Source organism: Lipophrys pholis, assembly GCF_963383615.2.
Source record: "Lipophrys pholis genome assembly, chromosome: 9".
NCBI lineage: Eukaryota > Metazoa > Chordata > Actinopteri > Blenniiformes > Blenniidae > Lipophrys > Lipophrys pholis.
In genome coordinates this window covers 11,247,579-11,270,212 of record NC_137639.1, presented here as the reverse complement: position 1 = coordinate 11,270,212, position 22,634 = coordinate 11,247,579, and the positions used below count along the sequence as shown (strand labels likewise).

Sequence of the window (22,634 nt, the reverse complement as noted above, 5' to 3'; positions counted from 1 at the left end):
TATGTGTGTTGAGACGCGGTCGGAGATCATGAGATTTAGGAAGCACGCGCAGAGTGAACGGCTTCATCAGATCCTCGGCCGCGTGTGCGCCCCGGCGTAAAAATAAAGTGCATGTCTGTTTCCCTGCAGAGTGAATGAATAATAAATCATCTTGCCGTCTTGCTCAGCCGGCACGGGCAAATAGGCAGAAGCTGCAACGCAAGTCAGACCTGCCAAAGAATTTAGATTGGTTTGAAATATTAAAAGTGACTTCTGGTGAGACGTCTCAGCTATTTCTGTTTGCTGGGAAAATCATATGATCACATTTGCTCGGCTCACATTGTTTTCATTAGGTAATATTCCACTTCAAAGACAGGTGCAACACAAATGATTGAGATATTGCTGCTCCCACAATCCTGACTTGCCTTTATCAAAATGTGCTCTGCCCATGAGAAGAGGAAGACGTGGCACACAGACACTGACCTCTCTTGCGGCACGGCAAACCAGTACTCGTGCTTCTTGCCCTGCTGAGCGTACTGCTGCATGGAGGCGCTGGCGTTGGACACGAACGTCTTCTTCATGGGCTTCCCCACCCGCAGACACAGAAACTTGTGAGAGCGGTGCTTCCGCCTCTCCGCCGACCCTGTACCTGCACCAAGAAAACAGATCATGGCGTCACAGAAGCATATATAGAACAAAGAGTGGTGTGATCTTCATGTTTAAGACTTAGAAGGCATGGTTTGACGTCGTGGAAGGTAATTCCTTATGGTTGTAAATATGAGGAGACCGCAGGGAGTTTGGAGGTTCTTCCATAACGCCAATGGAGTTTTCCTCATTATATATTGCACTTTAATCCAGCAGCCCAGTAATTTACTGAATTAAGCTCTTTTAGCTTCTGTGTCTTTGAAGCTATTCTTACTTTTTAAAATGGAAAGGCCTCTTTCAACAGTTGGATTTTTGTTTGTGCAATTTGACATCAGCATCATTGTCTTCTTACTTGCCCCTGTGTTCGTAGCAGATGACCATGTACAGAGGTGTAACGAACAGGCAGTTCTATAGCCATAGCTTTTAATATTAGATTCTAAGAAATGAAAAAAGTGAAAAGGTTCTCGTTTTGATTGGCTAATGAACTTCAATGTTTAATTCTAATTTATGGTTGGAGAATTCTTAAAAAATGTGCAATGTGTGAGTTCTTCTGCCACCATTTCCAATATCAACTTTCATGGTCTGGCAGTTCTTCAATATTACTGTGATTTCAGGTAACAGGTAAATCTGGCCTGTGATTGGACGGTCATACTGAACAAGTTCTGTGCACTACTGTGATAATTTACTAGTATACGGGTGCAAAGCTCCCATCCTCTGCTTATGCTTAGTTTTTGAATTTCCGTGATAGATTTCAAAGTTAAAGAGTGTATTTATGTGAAGCGTGCATGACAAATCCAAATAAGGAGTAGGTTTTTTTTCTCTGCTTGACAGAGTCTCAGCTAACCAGATGAGGAAAAGCCCTAATGATCAGCTATTCATTAATGTAAAAATAAATCATTCCTTTTTTTTTTTTTTTTACTGCTCATGCTCTTTATAATAACCGATTTATGAAGTGACCTGGTTTTCCAGTTCTTATTTACAGGCTACTTCAGTTAGCATTAGTCATTTTGTGGCAGAAACAAGCCAGATGACAGAAATAAATGGAGGGACACAGTGTAATTGATAGTGGCACAGAGTCGACTGTCCATGGTACATTATCAGAGGCTTATCATAAGGTCACAGCCCATAGGAAACTGAATGAAATCACTGTGCCAGTAACATCGCAATGGAACATGTTCCCGGTTGGGTCGTGTGCAATGGGTAAATAATGACTGACAAAATAATATAAATCGGTTTTCACAACATTGGACAAGCTCAATCTTTAAAATACATGAATTAGGTGGAAAAGCAGCTCATTATACGAAGCAGTTACTTGTGTGAGCTGTGCTAATGTGCACAGAATAAAGGGCAGTCCCACTGAGAGGCCCATGAATTAGAAGTGCCTCAGCAGCTCAGCTTTCTCTGTGACCATAATTGCCAGTAAGGAAATGGTAAATCTTGTTCCCCGTTGTCCTGCCGGACTTCTTCATGGGAGCAAGAAATCTTTCACGAACTGTGACTGCACGTTTTCACTAAAGTGGGATATGGGTATATAAGTGAGCCACTGACTGTGACAGAGTTAAACTACGGACCTTGTACAACTTACAAGTCATTCTTAAAAGGTCGGCCTCCTTTTTGTGGAGCAACTCCACACAGCTGAAGCAGCCACTGGCTGCCACACACCTCGAGACAGATAATCCATCATGGTGAACCTCTCACTGCCTTTATAAAGGTACGATAAAGTCATGTTATGACTGAGTCTTTAAAAGGTCAAGAGGAGAAATTAGTGTGCAACTTTATTGTGGTGCATTTAGGGACATTCTCACATCTGGAAACCATGAAAACAAAAAAGCACTAAAAACAACAGTAAGCCATGGAGCAGGCTGACCTACTGCTGCACCGTGTGCTTCTCTGGCTTTACAGTGATAACAAGAAGGACCTGCAGCAGGTGGCAAGTATGGCAGACTCCCATCAAAGTCGTTTCCACTGACTGACTACAAAAGAAGGCCTGTCTTCTATTAAAGGACCCCAAAGCCTGGACATAACCTGTTCTCTGGAACTGCGAGAAAACAAGACTAAAAAAAATACTTTTACCCCAAAGCAGCCAAACTACCCCGAATTACCTTCTATGTAAGACTTGAGGTGTGGAACAAACAATAATGTGATAACAGACAATAACCTAATACCTGCTGTAAAATGATGTGAGCCAGTGCTGCAATAACATTTGACCAATTATCTAACAAGTTCTAATATTGAACAGCATTTTAAATAAGAATTCCTTCAAATTTATATTAATATGTCTTTAGGGCCATATAAAGTCTCATCTGATCGACAAGATGCGTGCAACATGTATTATAAACAAACACAAGAACATTTGTAATGATAGTAAATAGAAATTATATCTGCCAAGGGACGCTGAAACACGAGGACAGTGTATATATTCAATGTGTTGGATATCTAGTGAAGGTAGTAATTCCTCATACAACAGACTGACTTACTTATAATACTGTGCTTGAAATAATAATCCTACTTATTAACTGCTTGAATTTTACTGTAGTGTGAGGAGAGTTATGAATCTGGACTCACTCACATCTTTCTCTCTCTTGTGACAATCATTTCCCTACTATATTTACTTATTCCATATTCGAGCTCTAAAGACTATCTGAGCCAATCGAGGGCGAAACGGAGGGTACACGCACTGGGGAGTGGGGGGGGTTTAAACGTTCTTAACTAAGTCCACCACCCATACAAATAATCACAATAACGCGCAATTCAGAGTCAAAGTAAACTAACATATATGCACATGTTCAGACTTGGGAGGAAGTCAGAAGGATCCCACAAAGGAAGAAAATGTAAACTTCCCACAAAGTGAAGTCGACAAAGCCGGTTCAAACCGGAAACTTTTTTGTCGAGAGTACGGATGCATGCGACTGGCTTGTGATTAAACGATTTAATGTCCAGCTCCTCACGAGTCGGCACAAGAAATATTACTGGGTTAGTAAAAGGTGCCGTTTGAATGTCATGCATCTGCCATCTGGCATTTCAAACTGCGAGGTGAGAAATGAAGAGATGTCTGTACTTTAATCTAGAAAATGAAAATGAGGTAACATGCAGGCTGTCAGAAAGAAACTGGCAAATAATCGTTCCAGTGGAGTAAATTAACGCCACCATTAGGATATCAACCTGTACATATTGAGGCCTGCCAGCCAATCCAACATTGTTTACCTGAGCTGCGACCCACCCAGTCTGAAAAGGGGCTTTAGTGTGATCCGACCATGTTTTGCGCTCACTCGTCTCGCCAGATCTCGTTACGAATATCGGGTTTTTGTACAAATCGGTTTTTTCATGTAAAAAGCACCAGAAGTGGCCCCTCATTTCAACCCTTGTGGCTCCATTTGTCTCTGGTTTGTGTTTGATCAGACTAAATTGTGTGTCTTCATTGTGAGACAGCTCCATATTCGGTCTCAACAAGAAATCTAATTATTCCTCTCTTCGGTAAACAGGAGAAATGCATCATGCAGAAGGCAGCAGAAGCATTAGAAGTCAGACTATTTGAAGGAGATATATATATATATATATATATATATCTGGGATAACCTTTTTTTTTTTTTTTTTTTTTTACTTGAACAACACACGTTCAAGTTTATCAGAATATTTTGTTCTTCTTTACCTGTGACATCTCAACAGAAGACTGTGACTGAGTTTGCTTTGTTTGGGAACAAAAATGCTGAGTAAAGAAGTTACAGGAAAAACCACAACTACAGAAACACAAGTATTAGTTACAGTATCACAGTACACTGTGGTGTAGAGAATTGCAGCCGTTGTCTTGTGATGTGTGTCGTGTTGCCAGATTCTTTCTATTGCATGAACTAGAATGGTGGTCTTTCTTTAATACCGAGGGTCACACCACAAAACATCTTTCCCCCCCCCCAACACAAAAAGACCTGTAGTATCACAATTGTAAGGCAGAAGAAGATCAAGAACATTTTACAAGAACTCTCCTGCTCTTTAGGGAATAAGTTTCAGTCTCGCTCTCAATATTCAGCCCATTCACGTGAATACAGATGTGTTGTTGATATTTCTCGAGCTATATTATTCGTGTCTGTAAAGCCATTACATTTGTTTTAAGACCATCTTGATTATTTTAGCCTTTGAAGAGCAATTCTAGAAATAGTTCGAATTGAGATTGTAAGATGTGTTTTATACTATAAAAATGTAAAAATAATAATAAATTACCTTGAAACAGACAAATAAATGGTGAGATGTTTATATTTTCCCCTCTGTTATGGATTTATCATTTAAAAGCAGTTAAAACAGCTAAAACCTGTAATACTACACAAAGCAGGAACAACAGAGGTTAATCCAGGTTTGTGAAACTTAGTATTTGTCTAAATGCACATGAAAGCAAACTCGAAGAATGATGAGGAATAGGAATAACCCCCCCTCTGAAGGTATTCCGATGTTTGGTTTAATCGTCACCATGTCTCTGCTTTGGGGCGCGGGTGTGTTTGTGGCATTGTGGTGTTTGATGGGCTTTAGCTTATCGCCCGGAGAAGTGGCCCAGACCACCGGAGCCCGAGATCAAAGAGCCGCATAAAGCCCCATAAAGCTTGGCTAGCGCTGCAGAGCAGATAGTGACAGAGAAGACGCCATTTCCCTTCGTCTTTATATTCCAATTACTAGCATCAAGGCAGAATGGAAACGGAAAAGGTTATCTGAACCCAACATGAGAGAAGTGACTCTAAAGCAGCCAGAGAGCAGGCGTAGTCACTTTGATAGTCTTCAGAAGAATGTGGGTGTCGAGGTGCAGCTTACAGAAAAAGCCAGAATCATTACGTGAAATGTCCCGTAGCTGCACCTCGGTGTAGAGATGACATGTGTTTACCTTCTGCAGAGTTCTGCGTGTCGTCCTTTTCCGTAACCCCCGTGTCCTCCTTGCCCCCCTTGTCCTCCTTGTCCTCTTTGTCCTCCTTGCCTTGTTGCATAGTGTCCGTTTGGGGGACGTCTGTCCCCTGGTTGGCATCACCCTGTGGACTGGCTGAGACGGTGTCTGTGGCACCAGTGGTGGCTGAGCTTTGGGACCCAGGACGAGAAGTGCTGCTGCTGGGACCCTGGGTCTGGCTAGTGCTACTGCTGGTGGTGGTAGTGGGTGTGCTTGGTGGCTTCTCTACACTGTGCTGCTTGGATCCCATGGGGGACTGGCTTTCGTTTTCTGTGGCAGTGTCTGGCGGATTGTCCTCTACTTTTGCTGTGGCGGGCTCCTCCGGCTTGTCGATGGAGCTCTGGGCGCCGCCCGGGGTCTGTGAGCCGCCGCCGCCAGCCTCCACCTGGGTTACGGTTTGCACAGACTCCGTGGAGGCCCTGGAGGATTTGTCCAGGCGCAGGTCCTCGCTGGACACCTGCTCCTCCTCTCGGATGGGGGACAGCTCCGTCTCGGTGAAGACGTCCTCGGAGAAGGAGCCCTCGGTGCTGCGTGGGGCCGTGCTGCCGCTGTCATTGGCTCCCGGCTCCCTCAGGCGCTGCTCTGGGTCCTTCTGCTGGGAGGGATGTCTCTCTACCGGCAAAGGCTCCAGATCACTAGGAACATTAACCAGGGAAAATGTTAAAACACAAGTATTTTAACACATGCAGGCTTTACAAAATTGAAAGCTGTGGGTGTTTTTTCAATTTCTGTTCAATACATTTGAAAAATGTATAAGCACCAACACTTAATCGGTTAATTTGAAGATCAGTAATTAATAATCGATTAAAGCTGTAAAAGTCCCCCAGTGGTTTCGTGGTTAACACTCATAATAACAACATCCCTGGTTAATGTTATTAGAGGGGATATTGTCAGTACAAGTTATTCACCATAGAAATAATGTAAACAAGTATATGCTGCCTCATGTCCTCAGGAAGGTGTGGGACGACCACTGTAACAGCCGTGATTTTGTCTCAGCCACATTGAAATGTGTGGAAATTAGGGTCCAGGTTCTAACCACACTCACATGGGCAGGACAATGTTTATAATATCAATCCACAGGCTTGTGAATGTGTATGTTCCTGTAGCTTCATTTCAATGTACAGGGAAACAAATTAGTGTCGCAAGCAAATGAAAATGTTGCACATCTTGGAAGCACTCAGTGAGAGGTCGCACACAAAGAACAAGAACTGCACACAGTTGCATCCTGCAGGCACTTGTTGCTCAGCTGCGTGTTCAGACAGACAGGCAGAGGTCAGAGAGAGAAACAGCTGGGCCCGGCACAAAAACCCGTCATTTAGCCTGCACAATAATGGCTCCACGGGCAACACTCAGCTGGCTAAATACAGCTCTGATCAGACCCTGCGAGCAGCAGAAGAAACAGGAGAGGCAACAAAAGACGTGACGGGGTTCATGATGTGACACACTCTTTGTCGCCTGCACAGAGCGAGCTTCAGCTGTGCTAAAACAACTAAAGAACCCCCCCCCCCCCCCCCCCCCACCACCACCTCCTCCACCACCACCACCACCACCACCACCACCACACACACACACAAATGTGTAGGTGGAAAGAAGTGAAGTGGCTGCTTCCTCCTGTGTAAAGAGGTGAGCAATCACTGTAGGTGGGTGAAGGCACACTTCATTAACCCCACTGTAATTGCCCTTTTACGTTTTATTTTGGTGTGTGTGTGCGCGCGTGGGAATTTACCAGTCGGTTGGCCGTTGATGCAGCCTGACGATGGGAGCAGCAGAGAATCACATTGATTAGACTAAAGTTGCTGCATTTCTGGCAGACTGAATATGGGAGTGTGCACAATATCAAGTAGAAGAAGAATCTTTGTAGGGACAAATGGGACTGCTGGCATTTATGGCTGCCGGGGCTTCAAACACTAACATGCACAGTATTTGCTGAGGTTTTGCTTTGCTACTAAAGACCTTCTGCACACATTGCATCTGTGTTCTTCTTACTCTGGGACGGCCTCTCTGATCTTGGGGTCGGTGATCTCCTTGTAGATGGCAGCAGACTGCACCTCCTCCAGGGGACACATGATGCCGTACTCCTCACACCCGTGGGCCTGAACCAGGGGGTCCATGCGGTGAGGGTCGAACATGATGTTGTTGGGCGTCACCAGCAACACTCCGCTCACCGCACCCTGACAGCAACACGATGGGAGGTGGAATAAAAGAAGAGGGGGCGCGGAGTTAGGCAGAGATCCATCAAAGCTTTCAATACATAAAAGGAACAACTTAGCATGTTGCCCACCACAGAAAGTAATCAAAAAGCACCTCCCAACACACAAACAACTGAAGGCCAAATCCATTTCAGACCGCAAATATCTTAAATCAAGTAGAAGTTATTGACTGCTAGCGCTGGACCACTTCAGTGCTTTCATTTGGTACCTGGGAGTGAATCACCAGCGGTTCAATACCATGGATCTATGGGGGTATACGTGTGGGAGCAGGGCTGCTGCCCGGACGCATGCTCGTACTCAAATGTGTGGTACAACTGAATTGCTACACTGAAAATTAGATAGAAATCGTAAAAATAAAGCCTGAACATTGGTCTGATTACACTCATATTTATAGGATATTAGAAGTACATTTAACTGAAGCCGTTTTGAGATCCTGACTCTGCAAAACTCAATTTACATGTCTTCAAAGAGCCGTAGAGTCCCTGGTTATCGCACATCTGAACAACATTAACTCTAATCAGCTGAATCAAACCACAGTCAGCAGGAGACGCTTCTCTTAATGTGGCTGTCTACAGTGTTCATCCACATCCGCCTACACAAACAAGTATGTTCTGTTTCTTTCTTTCTGAATCTGGATTCTTGTTTCTCAAATCTTGATTCATAATTAAAAAAATTTAAACAATGAAAAATGGAGCAATGGAGACATAAACAACGTTCAATATTCTAGTACAGTGACCCTGCAAAAGCACTGAAAGGGAAAACAGCAAGAGTTTGTTTTTTAACCACGATGACTCATGAAGAGAAATGTGCATCAGTTTGATTCCAGTCTGCTGAATAGAAGTATGTGATATTTTCTCAGATTTGATCTGCTATCATTGTGAAAAGATGATGTAAACTACAAACACTAAATCTTTAACTTGAGAGACTATGTGTTGAAAAGGTTACTGAGAAAACTGCTTCACTGTGGAGTTTAGTTTCGGCCTCATGCAGTTACAGTCTCTTAACACTTACTAGCTGAATATATATATATATATATATTTTAAAAAGAAGGTTTTTTTTTTTTTTTACTTTAAAGCAGATGTTTAATTGAGTAGAGATTGTTAAGTTGAACACAGCACATACAGCCCATACGAAGTGCTAAACATGTGGTCCGCTGGCCAAAATCACCGCGGCGAGAAAAGAAAAAACTTAATTGCTGTTTCTAATTTGTTCACCTGAGGCTGGTCCGCTTCTGTAAGAGTAGAGGTCATAATGCAACAGAGACCTAAAACTGAGCAGCAGATGGCACAACGCTCGGAGCCGAGAGATCAGCGATGCAGCATTTAAAGCTCGTGAGCTCACATCATTAGAGTCAAAGCCCTATTATGATGTTTGGATTGTGGAAAATTCCTGCTGCTATACTGTGTGCTGAGAAGCAACAGGCTTTCAGTCTGCTGCGAGATTGCAGGATTATCTTTTCAAGTCCCACAAAAGTTTGAGATTAAAAAGGAGTGTATGTGGCACTTTTTTTTGGACACCTTTACATAGATATATAGAAATTTAGGTACGATGTAATTTACTGATATTAAATTGTTAGACGGTGGCAAAGTGCATTAGTGGGTTACGAACACCACCTTGGCACCATCACAACCATTTGCAAATGGTGTTGAGATGTAATCTCTATTCATTTCTCTATAGAGAAGAATATAAAATGAGAAATCAATTCAAGGTGAAACCAAACAAATCCACACCTAAACCACGGCGCTGAAAGATTAATCACTGTCGATTGTCAACTCAAAGCGTCCTTCACAATGCATATATGTGTATAGAGTGTAAAACACACAAGGATAGGTGTTGTGGAAACACTCGGCGCAAATCTGGAGACACACAAATGTGACGTCTGTAAGAAGAAGAAATCTTCTGCAGCAGTGAAATCAAGGTTTTGTGAAACAAACTAAGTGAACATGATTACTTGAGTGCCACTACAGGCAATACAGCAACAACATTACATCTGTAGAGGAACGCAGAGTGAAATGTTCAAGAAAAATAAAGAGTTATATAAAAATATCTGTATGAAGACGTCTGGATGGTCATAACCAGGAGTCGGCAAGCTTTTAAACATGGAGTTAAAGTTTGAAAAGTTTGAAAAGTGTGAAAAGTGTGAAAATGATCAAATTACGGCTCAGAAATATGTTAATTCCAATTAATGAATTTCTAGAAAAATACAAAGTTAGAAAAATTAACGTGTGGAACTTTTCTCAGTGCTTCTGAAACTGTTAGTTTCTGTTTCCGACATGCTGATCACAAGGATGCACCTGACACATCCCACAACAGAGACATACTGTGTACGAGCAGACACTCTGTTGACTGCCTCCAGTGCATTTGCTTCTATTAGGTTAAGAGGTCGTTACATAACTAAAACTATTACAACTCACTGAATTTACGAGACATTATCACGGGGTTTGGTTTACCGAATAAGCATCGCCAGCTGGCATTAGTCCCGAGTATCCGTCCTGATCAACGTGTGCAGGGTTTTGCGGCGCGTCTCACCTTGCCATCGGTGATGTACTTGCAGTTGATCTTGAGGAACTTCTCCGTGAGGGCCTCTTCCTCCTCGGAGGTGGATGACACCACTCTGGACTGGCGCAGGTTAGAGAACACAGGGGGGTGAACACCTTCTGGTCTGGGGGGGCCATCGGAGTCCTGAAAGAGCCAGAGGTGGAGGTGGGGACAATGGTGTAATAATAATGGAGAGTGTTAAAGGAGAAAAGAAGAATAACAGCATGCTCTGCATAAGCTGACTGCTGATAAGCAGGGCATGAAATAGATAAAGATTTATGTTTTTACAGTGGGTTGAAAGACGACTGTAAAACTGACAAAAGCAAACTGATAACGCTGCAAACTGCCTCGTTCTGCTGCTCACATGTCGTCTGAATCTGTAAATAGGTTTCAACCAAACATAAATAATGAGCGCTGGAGAGCAGACATGGCTCGGTTCACTTGGTAATACACAGTGAAACTAATTTCTGTCTCGTTTGATCAAACTAATGCATTTGAGTCCCTAAACATATCAACTGTATAAACGGATATTTCCAGCGCAGTGGAACAATCAGGTAGAGGGAAACCCAGCGACGAGCCAGAATAACACGGCTCCTGCGTTCCTGAGCTTCGCTTCAACGTGGTAATTAGGCACAGAAACATTCATGTGAGACCAGAGTTTTAATAACGGTGCAAAACATTACGCATGGCTGCTGTTATTTTATTAAAAGACTTACAAACTAGGGGCTGCTGACGTGGGCACAGTTTTAAAAAGTGTACATTTGGGATTTGGGTAAATCAGGATTTGCTTTCTTTCTTTCTTTCTTTTTTTTTTTTTTTTGCAACAATGAACTTCACATATCAACATAGCTATCAAGTAAAACTGCATTTTAATTGTTGGAGAAAAAAATAAGAAGACAAATGTCATTTTCACATCTGAATAGTAGACAATTACCGGTTATCAAATAATAGGCACAGGACAGAACACTGTTGGCGGGTTTTTAGAATGTAACATGGACGTTTCACAACTGTTAATAAAGATTTTCATTTTCGACCTAGTTTTGTTATTGTTTATGGGAGTAATTCCACTCTCTGTGACGGTTTTGAACCTGTTGTGACGCGTTCCCCACCCTGTTTGTGGCGGTTACTGTGTCACTTCATGGTTGATTTGTGTCAGAGGTAGTTGTAAATATCTAACTATTTGTTTTGCACGGTCACATTGGTGGGAAAATGTTATTGACGTATTTCACCCGCTTTGTGTTTGTTTTGCGTTTGGTTGTGCAAGTCTTCACATTTATGCATAGCAAAACTTTTAAATATAATTAAAAAGTTCATTGTATTATCTGTAATTTACACACTCATATAAACTAAGAGTTTCAGGCATTTTCAAAATTTAAATGTTAACATTTAATTATAGTTTCAGGTAAAAAAACAAACCTAAAACATTTTTTTTAAAATTCTAAGATATTGTACTTTTGATTTTAATGACTTGAATACAAATACAGGTTTTACTATTTGGTTGTGAGAAATGAGTGTTGATTTGTTGGTTTCAGCATGCTTTCATGTTTGTTTCTTGGTGTTTTTGCCTCTCACCATGGTTATTTTACATTTGCTTGTGGCTTTTGCTTCTCTTGTGTTCTGTATTTGTTCTAGTTTATTTTTTGCATCTTCGTGTTTTGCATGAAGAAGCTTTTGGTGATGGTTTTGCATTTATTTTTTTATTTTTTTACTTCGGAAATTCTTGGTGAATTAGAGCTTGTCCTTTAAACAATCTGTTGCACAGTCGTAACCCTGATAGTTTAAGATTGTGTAAGACTTTTCACGATCTGAAATGCATCTGTTTCATATGGTTTTGCATCGACTCGTCCTTTGATTTACTGTCCAAACGCTACTATTCCTCCCAGGACATGACATGATCCTTAATTCCCTTCTGTTCTGCTGAGCAATCTCCATTTAGAGTACCATCCAGTTCATGCAACGGAAAAGGGAAACAAAAGTCGAAGCAGCTGTATTCTTGATTTTATTCATATTAAAAAATGATCTAATTTCCATTTACCATTTCCTATGCTTAGAGGAAAGTGTTCCCTGATACAGTTTGGTGACACACACTATAAAGCAATCTTGCTACAGCTTCATGATCCAAGCTTGGTAACACTGCAACCGGCCACAGATGGTGTGTGTGCTCGGCTGGAAACACAAGGTGTGGTGTGTTTGGTATTTCTACCAGTGGCCTGTTGCCATGCGATGACTGAGCCACGGGGACAGACCGACTGAAGTCTGTCCACAGGGACGACTGGGCCTGACAGACTGTACAATGGTGAAAATGAAGGGCTGTCTGTGAGATTGAACCAGTATATGAGAGGAAGAGTGGGCCAGACCTGAGCAGACACAGCAGAACAAGCAGCAGATATATCAGCTGTGGTAAAGAAATATATAAACAGGAGTAGGTAAGGTGGAGCTGGAGGCAAATAGAGGAGCATTGTCAGAGTGAAGACAGAGGAAAAAAGAGAGAGGAGTGTGTGGGAGTCATCATTGAGGAGGAGGGGGGGGGGGGTGACCAGGAGAGGAGGACATGTCAAGAGCCGGTGGGGAAGTGAAGTGAAGAGCAGTGAAGAGCGACAGTAGCAGTGAAGAGCTTAGAAGGAGAGAGACTCGAGCCCAAAACAACTGTCTGCTGTCCTCCTGACACCCACCCCCACACCTCCTTCTCTCTCTCTCTCGCTCTCTCTCTCTCTCTCTCTGTCTCTCTCACGCCGTTTCCCAGCGCAGTCGACAAACAGCCTGCAGCTACTGACCCACACCGACACAGGCGGCCCAGACGCTGGCAGCCGGGGAGGCTGAGCAGGCCGGCCAATCTGTTACAGCCAAAACAAGCCTCTCAGAGAGAAAAAGACAGGAGGAAGAGACCAAAAAATGTAAAGTGGAGGTAAAGAGGATAAGGAACGGAGCAGAAAAAGTTCCTTGGATCCATGAGAGCGTCTCCTGGTGATGAACGTGAGATCTGAAGCACAGCTGTTGATGTCCGCACGTAGAAACGTAAGCTGTTTCCCTCATCTACACAACTGCACTTCATTTCCAGCCAGTTGCTTCCTAATTACTTGTTCAAGCTGGTTTTCCTGCTCCGAGGTTAAACATGAAAAGATGAGCAGGATTCTCCACCAGCGAAGACCGAGGGGGAAAAAAAATAAAAATAAATAAAAAATCTCCAACACACCTGGGTGCACATGTGCAGCACACACCTGGACTGGAATGAGTAGCTACAGATGTCAAAACATGTCCTCCTTCCTGGAAATGTATAACAAACACTTTCTCTTGTTCCCTGTAATCAAATCTGGAAAGTGCTGCGATGTGTTTGCGAGGAAATATCAGCCGCCGCACATCCCACACGGACCACATGAGACAGGACCTGCGGTCCATCAGCTGAGGGGAACTCTCACAAAGCAGGATTTCCTCATATTTCTTCAAAGTTATTTGCCAATATTACCCTGCTTTTGTTACTTGTTTGCAGCTTGTAATCGGTGAGAAACACGGGACTCACTGCACGTGGAGTTGGTGGGATGATCAATAAAATAGAAGAGGAAAACCTGCACTGTCATGTTACATAAGCAAAGCGTCACCTGACCTGAGCGTCCAATCATGTCTGCCGCCTCTCCTCTCAACCCCGGTGGTCCTTCCCTCTCTACCTGTGCTGCTCACCTCCAGCTGCCCGCTGGCTGAAAAATACCTCTCGCTTTGCAAATTGCATTCTCTATGTTATAGATCTGCAGGGATTTGTCTCTGTCGTTCCTCACAGGTTCATTGGAATCGAGAAGAAGCATCGAGCGCTCTCCCGTCGGTGTGAAATTCAATCTTATAACCATTACTGCAGCGACACTTGGCTCGCCATCACTCTCTAAATCTTTTTAGTGTGATTTTGTCACAAAGTCCTGTCAGATCAGCTCAGATTTTGAGGTTCATTTGTGTTCATACGGAATAAATCTTATGCTGATGTTGCTTACAGAGAACATGACAGCAGATTTTTGTCACAGTTTTGACACCTCTGGAGTTTGCAGTTGCTGCTATGGTAACACAAGCTGGCAGTTTTTTTTTGTTTTTTTTAAATGAATTTGGAACTATTAGCATTTTTATCATTTCTGAATAGCTTTGCTCTTTAAAAGATTCATCAAGTCCTTTACGGTGACCTTTTCAGCTATTCAATCCCGACTTTCAGTATTTAACCTGGATCACAGCGTGTTTGAATGATGTTGGTTTATCATTGAAAAAGAAAACTTTAATTAAGGTGTGTGAGTCACCCCTGGAAGAGAGAAGAGTTGAGCTAATAAATGCAGCCATGTGTGGGGGTGGGGGTGTGAGTTTAAAGTCAAATGACTCAATGAGTCACACACAGTGTGGGATAGTTGGCATCCCTGCTCTCTAACCCAGTACTTCAGGATCGTCTTTTATTTTTAACCAAGTATTGTTTACCTGTAGCCAACTAAATCAGCTTTTTAACCAATAGCTCTAGCTTTAACATGCATCTGTCAAAACATTTCAGTGGCATATCTTTTAGTTTTACACATTTAATTATTTTAGAATAGAACAGAATGATGGCCACAGGAAACATGGATCTCCTCCGGTGCTTTAAGATAATTATTTCAGCTTCAAGCTGTACAGAAAAACCATTTCAACCACTTCTCAACTTACTTCTGTTTTGTTTCCATATTTGTATAAATTGGACTCTTTTACACTTTTGTATTTATTACTGTGGGACAGAAAAGTGTTAAGATTATTAAACAAACTGTTCATTTTCATACCGTTGGAAAGATTTTGTGTGATACTGCCTCAGTTTGGTGATTTATATTGTTCGGCCACATCCTAATTCAATTTCTGTAAAGAATAAATACTTTAGGGAATTAGCTTATAAACATGGCTCACTAGCACTAAACACAAAGTGCAGGTGACGGATCAATACGGATTTAGATTAGGGGCTTTAAACGCCATCATCCTGCCACAAACACCTCACTTATGTGAAGTGAAGATTGCTTTTCAGCTTTTATCCTCTAATATATGTCCAGTATTCATCCTGCTCTGGCCTTCAAGCCATCCAATATTTTCCCAGCTGAAGCTGGAGCGTGGCTCTGTGAGGGATGATGCTAAACTCCACTGCCTCTTTATTATATCCAATATTAACTCTGCTTCATCCAGACGACCGAGGCAGTTAGGTGAGGTAACAGGCGGCAGGTAAAGAACAAACCTGTGAGAGAAATACTTTAATGAAAACACGCCGACTTCATCTGAACACATTCCAGGGAAGCTGAGATTTGTCCTGAGAAGTGACCAGATTCCAGTCAGTCTTGAAAACTCTATATATTTTTTTATCTTTATTTCTGTGCGTGTGACATGAAAGGGAGTGAGAGCACAGTGCGGCATGGTGAACTGGCTGCTGTGCTAAAAACCCAGAGATGAAAGAGTGGCTGTGCTGGCCTCGGACTGTGAGTAACCTCTCGGGGTGGTTAGAATTGAAGAGAAAAGCTGAGGTGAGAAAAGGAGAGATGTTCGGAGGGCCGGGGGCTGACATGGCCACCTGGACCTTGTCTGAGTGTTCCGGATAGGCGGATGAAGGATGGAGGACGGTAATCTGCTCTGCGGGAATCTGAGCTGACAGGGATGCTGGGAGGACAGGAGGCATGTGTAACAGTGTTAGATGACAGCTGTGGAGGGGCAAACAGAAATCAATACCCCTTTAGTTTTGAACCACGGACTCTTTCCTCACCCACATTAAAAAAAAAAAAAGAAAGAAAAAAAAGAAGAAGATATATTTGATTTCTGCAAAAACATGGCTGCTGTCCAGGCTGTAGTGACAGAGTGAAAGGAGGTAGAGATCCACACACTCCATAAAAGAAGGCGGCTCCTAAAGCAAGCAGCAAGATTATTCCTGTTGCACTACGTTAGCTGCATCGGTGAATAATACAGGCGTCAGGGACAACTTGTGCAGGTGCCCACCCTGCTTTGACCTTGACAGTGACACATGGTGCAATCAAAAATCAATCCACAGCTCCACCTAGTGGGAATGAGCACACACTGCAAGCACACAATGATTGGGATTCATCGAACCCCCAAAAGCAGAACTCCTTGAGTACAATCTGCACTGTTGTTGGTATCAGCCAGTGTTACAGTCCAACACCCGGCTGCAGCTCTGAAGGGCTGAGACACTGAATCTGTCAGGCTTGTTATTCATCTGTTAGCCAGTTTAATAAGTTAATCACAAAATCTGTACTCAGACATGGTAGGAATGGGAGGCGCTGCATGTTAGGAGATGGCACCAGATATAAATTGAATAGGTTCCAGTTCATCCAGCACTAATTTTAGATCACACCTCAGCGGAAGAGAGGACGGAAGGAAGAGAGGATGAAGGGAGGTGAAGGCGGTGCCAAACGAGGAAGAGACAGAGAAGGTCACAGTAGTAGCTGCACCACCGGGAGGAGCAGGCATGTGTGTGCGCCGTGTGTGTCAGTGTGAGCATGAGGAAGGTGTGGTGTGAGGATGTGCCTGCCCACACAGATGACCAGAGAGCAGCGACGCCAGCGAGCCGCCGGCTGCCAAATAATCCAACGACAGCAAGACCGCCAGCCAAAAAGTCAGCCAGCCACACACACACACACACACACACACACACACACACACACAGACAATCAGCCAACTATCTGTGCCGACAAGACGTGTTACTTTGGCTGCCAATACCAGCGGGCGAGCAGGCAGACCAAGACACTTCAGAGCTGCCTTATCTGGCCTTTAGCTCCACCACAGAAACACTGAACAAGGTAACGGCACAGCAAACGCACTTTCACTTGCTCACTGAAGTATGAGAAGTGTTGTCCAACACGTCCATGAAGCAGATGATGGATGCACGTTTGACAGCAGACAACCCGGAGGCATTTCATTAGCATGTTGTGAGTCTGAGCCGATTAACAGCTGGACGGAAGATTTCTCTTAGTTTCCAAGGTGGTAGCGACCGGTTAAATCTATTTTTGCCGAAGGAGAATAATACCTTATGAACTATGTTGCCTTGTGACGGGAAACAAAACATTGTCAATGGTACATTAGGGCATTTCGTCAAAAACAACCCATTTGATTTGTGGAAGTTTAACCCTTCAAATAATTTGTGAATATACACATTCTGTTCTTGTTGACTGTAAAAAAAAAAAAAAAGAGAAAAAGCAAAAAGATTTAGTGCACTCAAACTAACATTTCTGGTAATAATGTGCAGGTTAAATTGAAATATGTTACACAGAGACGTGTACTTCACGGTGTAAAGCCGTGGTTTAGAGTGCATGGAGCAGGTGTCTGAGTGCACTATTGCTAATTGAAAATTAAATGCCTCGGGAACAAAGCAAACACAAAAACCATACATGTGGGTTGCACAAAGGCAGATGTTGGCGCACCATCAAGAACTCAATCACCGGGCCACCTCGAACTCTCTTTAAGAGCCAGGCGTACTGGCACTTGTTATGATGCTGCTGCTTTTGCACTGTGGCATGCACACATCATCAATACATAACCACCATCGTGGGAGTAAACATATCTCTTTCATGAACTGCCCATAGAAAAATCAGCTAAGTTAATGTATGTTCAGGTTGGCCATAATAGTGGTACACACTGTATAAAGTCTGACAACCACAGATTTAAGTAAATAATCAGGTGATTACTGCTTTATTGTGCACAACTGACCTGCTTTAAAGATGCACATATACATCCTGCTTTTGTCTCATGCTGCAGGCATCAAATAACTATCAGGAAGCAGCAGAAACAATTTCAGCTCCTTATAGTGTTTTAACCCAACCTGGAGTACTTAAGCCCTGTGATAGCTTGGCAATCTCTCCATGGAGAAGACCTCTGCTGGAATAAGTCACTGTAGTTTGGAAATAGATATAAGATCATTGTATAGATGTGGGTGTTGCTTATAAATGCTCAAGTAGGATGATTGCAGACCAACCAAAAACAACAACGAAAGCCTCTGGCATCACCTCACTTTAAAACCAACATGTGGATGTAAGAACATTCATCGTTTATTTTGCGTTAAGCAGACTGGAGACGTTTTTTGTTGTTAACAGCCTATTTGGCATGTCATGTTTTGGCACGGGTGGAAAACTGGTTGGCACTGTGGCCTGCCAGCATGACAGATCCAGGTTCGGCCTCCTTTCGAGTTTGCGTGTCCTCAATTTAACTTTCTTCACGTCTCCTCCAAGGCAAAAACACAGTTCCTGGGTTGACTAGTTATTCACTGTATGTATAATAAGTGGATGAAGTGGTTGTAGGAGTAGGATTCATACCCCATAATACTTTGTCCTCTTTGCAAACACTCATGGGATTTTTAGTATTGAGGTAAATACACAGCAGTGTGTTCAATGGCTTTAATTATTTGAACATCTCATTGGCTTTTTGAACCTCTTCTGCCAGATCTGAGTCCTTTTATAGAAATAGGAGAAGCCTGTAAACGCTGCTTCTCTACTACTCGTCTTCATCAGGGTCATATAATCTATTTGCTGCCTGCACTGCTATTACTATACACCTCCCAGAACCATTCATTTTGATAATATCCTCATTGAGACGAGCGTGCCGAGCACCAAAATAGGCTTGTAATTAAAAGATGCCGGGGATTCTGGAGAGGAGAAAAAAAACAAAAAAAAAACCCAGACGCGGAGCGAGTTATTAAGGTCCTTCCTGTGGTTTAAAAATCAAAATGCAGCCGCATCCTTCCATTAAACTACAAAGTAACACACGTGAGAGGGAGAGACGGGAGAGGGAGGGAAGGCACACACACAAACATGCAGAGTTGACAGATACAGACGCACACTTTCACACACAAACACACACACACAACGCCTCCACAAACATTTGCACACACACAGTTGACACATCGGGTGAGGTAATGTTCCCTCTCTTCTGCCTTCCAAGCACACTTCCTCTGCCTGGAATAATTGCCGCCTGGCTGCTCGTCTGGGAGAGTGAGCTGCTCCCTTCATTAGTTGTTCTAAATATCAGACACGGCATCACTTTTAAAGGCTTAATTTCTCCGCAGTCACAGCCCCTCTCTCTGATCCTCCCCCGTCGAGAGCCGCAGAATACACTCCTGTTCTCACAGGCAATGACCTAAATAGATAAGTAGTAAATGAACAGGGCCTTTCTTTTGCCAACCGTGGAGAAATGAACGGACAGGGAACGGGAGACGGCATCTAAACTGGAGTGGAGCAGCGGCGGCGGCGGTCGACGCAGACCTGCAGTATCCATTTTCTTGTAAAAGTGGCAAAACAAGCCCCACGTTTCCATGGAGACCAGCTAACAGTCATATTTCTTAAGGGACCAGTGGGCTTCCTGCGGTGCTTAATGATTGGCTCATTCAGATGCTGCAGACACAGTACCTGGGGGAGATGGCTCGCACTGCTGGCCTTAAGAGCTGCGAGGACACGGTGTGTTCAGACCTGAAGTCCCTTCACACAATAACAACATGCAGCAGACCACCAGCTTTCCTACATGCTGCAGGCTCTGCTATTGAAGGACAACTGGGAAGGAAACAAAACAAAACAAAAAAAAACACTAAACAAGGCCTGAAGTCAAACCAGGAATTAATCACCACACAGGACCGAGTGACAGCAGGATTAAATGGTCATTGCAAAGATTTTCTTCCCACCAGTTAGTTATATTAATGTCAAGCATCTCCTGTTTGTTTTGTTTTTTAGAGCAATTACAACAGAGAATGAAGACAAAAGTGCAGGCAGCTTGGATGCTAATTAAAAGCCCAGACAGATTTTCTAATAGGCCCTTTCACACGTTCACTTCCTTCACACATTTGCATTCATGTTTGGAAAAAGGACCACGAGCAGCTTCATCCTCCATCGGTTGAGAATGAAGATAAACAGGCTGCACTAATCAGGCATGCATGAAAGTATTGAGTACTTCAATGTACTTAGACAGATATTTATATCGTAAAATATATGTTACATCAAATATCCTATTAATATTACTGCAATTTTGGCAAAGCGAAGCTCGGATGGTCACACTGAACACAGTGAATACAGCTAATCGGAAACTGGGCAAATAATTTAGATTTGTAGCTTATTGGAAGCTTTTATTCAACATTTTAAGTTAGAAAGTAAGCCACAAACCTCAGATCAGCTGATTACTAATGTAACCTGCAGATTTCTGCAGCAAGGACTGTCACAGTAAACATGTTATAGTAATTGTTCCTTAAAAAAATCAAAATCAAAAAAATCAAATCCAACATTGATAGAGCTATATCTGGTGATTATTTGTGAATTAGGTGGATGTTTTATAAAGATAGTGACTATAAGGGGTTTTATTAGGTATTAGAATATTCAATGTGGGGGTGGTTGTAGTCTTTGATATCGTGGTACTGAAGCTTTCTTCCTGTTAAAATGAGTTTTTTTTTATTACATTTTTCAATTTGAATCACTGTTTTATTTGGAGTTATACAAATAAGACTGTTACCACTTCATGCTGTGTACCAGGGTTACCTCACTGCTAATTTCCCTCTGCAACATGTACTCTCTGTTTATTTCTAAATTATTAGCTCCACTGAACTCACCTTGAACTTCATTATGGTCTTGACATTTTTAAAGGCGTTGAACATCCTCTTTCTCCGAATGTCAACAACCCGAGTCGGCTCTGAATGCAACGTCACATTAACAATGGTGCGATTGCACGCACAGGAATGAATCATTTCAGACTTTCTCAAGGACCATCGCTCAGCAAACAACAAAAAAAAAGACACGCATTGTTAGAAAGTGACATGTGTCATTGTGCCCGGCAATACAACACAACACACACACACAGCCCTCTCTGTCCTGTCCTTGGACAAAACCACTCAGGTTTTTATCAGCACCTCGTGTTGTCTTTTCTGTCCTTTACAGCATGAAACATCGTTCGAGGTGTTCACCTTTAGGCCAACAGTGAACAGAGCTTTAAATGTGACGGCAGTGGCTGAAGGATAAACAAGTATTTATTTGTGTGGTGTGAATATGTTGAGCAATCAGGAACTGAGACAGTTCATATATTGCCTATTTATCTTAGTATTTGAAATATAATTAATTTCTGGACCTTTTGCACTATTCATTCACTAAACGAGACAAAATATTTTCGGAGAATTGAAAGTGAACCATCGTCATCGTCGTATTTCCAGGCAAGACCCTGACGATGATGATCAACATCTACTGTGTGTGTCGTCATGACATCCGAAAATGAAAGCGCTGTGAAGTTCTGTTCATGAGTGAGGATGAGCATGAGAGGCGGGGGTCAACATACCGTCACCTTCTCTAAATCAGCTTCTGAGGAGGTGGGAGACAGGGGGCTGATGGGACTGAGGGAGGGGGAGCTTCCGACGCTGGAGACGTACTCGGGATCAGGAACGTACAGAACCTGCAAACACAATCCATGTCTGTATTTACACAGGCGTCGGCTTTGTGCAAACACACACGCGCACAAATGCGCGCACAGTCGGAGAGGGAGGAGAGTTGCACTCACACAGCCCACACACAAGTTTGACAAGGCAAATAACATGAAATCATGTGAGGAGTTTCATGCTTTTGACAAGACAAACAGAGAGAGGGGGAGTGATGGCCGTGATGTTGAGTCAGCGCGAGGATAAGCAGTGATGGGATGTTGTGTGCAGTGAGTTTTTAGAAGACAGACACAGCATGGTTCACAACAAGGCTACAACTGGAGATTCATTCCTATCTACTATTTTCATATCCAAACATGACATTCACTGTTTGACACACTGTCTGTAGGTTACCTGAGCGTGCTAAACACTTTAAGCTCGCTCATTTTCGAAGTGTGATTGTCAATCAAGTTATTGGCTCTGATTCTGCTTGATGGCAGAGCTGGACGAATGTTGGTTTAGACATTGAAATAAATAAAAGATGCTTATTCACTTGAATTATTGACAAATGACACTTAAGTATTATTATTATTAATATTGACAAGTGACAAATTAGGTGAGAAACTGCCATCAGTCCAATAAATATGAAGCTCGGAACTAAGTGTTCGATGAGTTTGGCTCTAACTAAATAATAATAATAATAAAAAAAAAAATAGGTAGCATCAAACCTAATCGTAGTTTTTACTTCAGTTGATATGTTAAATGATGCTATTTCTTTCCGGACTAATAATTAACATTTCGAATCAGTCCACTGAAGGAAAAGACATTGTACCAGTCTGAGGGAGGGCAGGGCATGCCTGAGCCACCTTATGAAGTAATATTTAGCTACAGGCTCTCTCTTCATATTTACTCTGATATTCTCTCCTGGTCCCTAACCAATCACCTTTTCTCATACATAACCCAGGCGAAATAAATTACATCCACAAAT

The 22,634-nt window shown here is 42.7% G+C and overlaps 1 protein-coding gene across 5 annotated transcripts in view; it reads right to left on the bottom strand.

Moving 5' to 3' along the window:
* The window catches only part of oxr1a (oxidation resistance 1a), a 175,774-nt gene that overhangs the window by 12,254 nt on the left and 140,886 nt on the right, over positions 1-22,634 (bottom strand). For 3 of the 5 annotated variants that reach the window (XM_080471136.1, XM_080471138.1, XM_080471139.1), the window contains 5 exons: positions 21,571-21,684; positions 10,285-10,437; positions 7,532-7,716; positions 5,489-6,180; positions 463-628 (listed from right to left, as the gene is read on the bottom strand). In XM_080471136.1, the coding sequence (XP_080327262.1) occupies positions 463-628; positions 5,489-6,180; positions 7,532-7,716; positions 10,285-10,437; positions 21,571-21,684 (1,310 nt within the window). Of the gene's footprint in view, positions 1-462; positions 629-5,488; positions 6,181-7,271; positions 7,296-7,531; positions 7,717-10,284; positions 10,438-21,570; positions 21,685-22,634 lie in introns of all 5 variants that reach the window. The other 2 variants (XM_080471135.1, XM_080471137.1) reach the window with 1 other exon arrangement.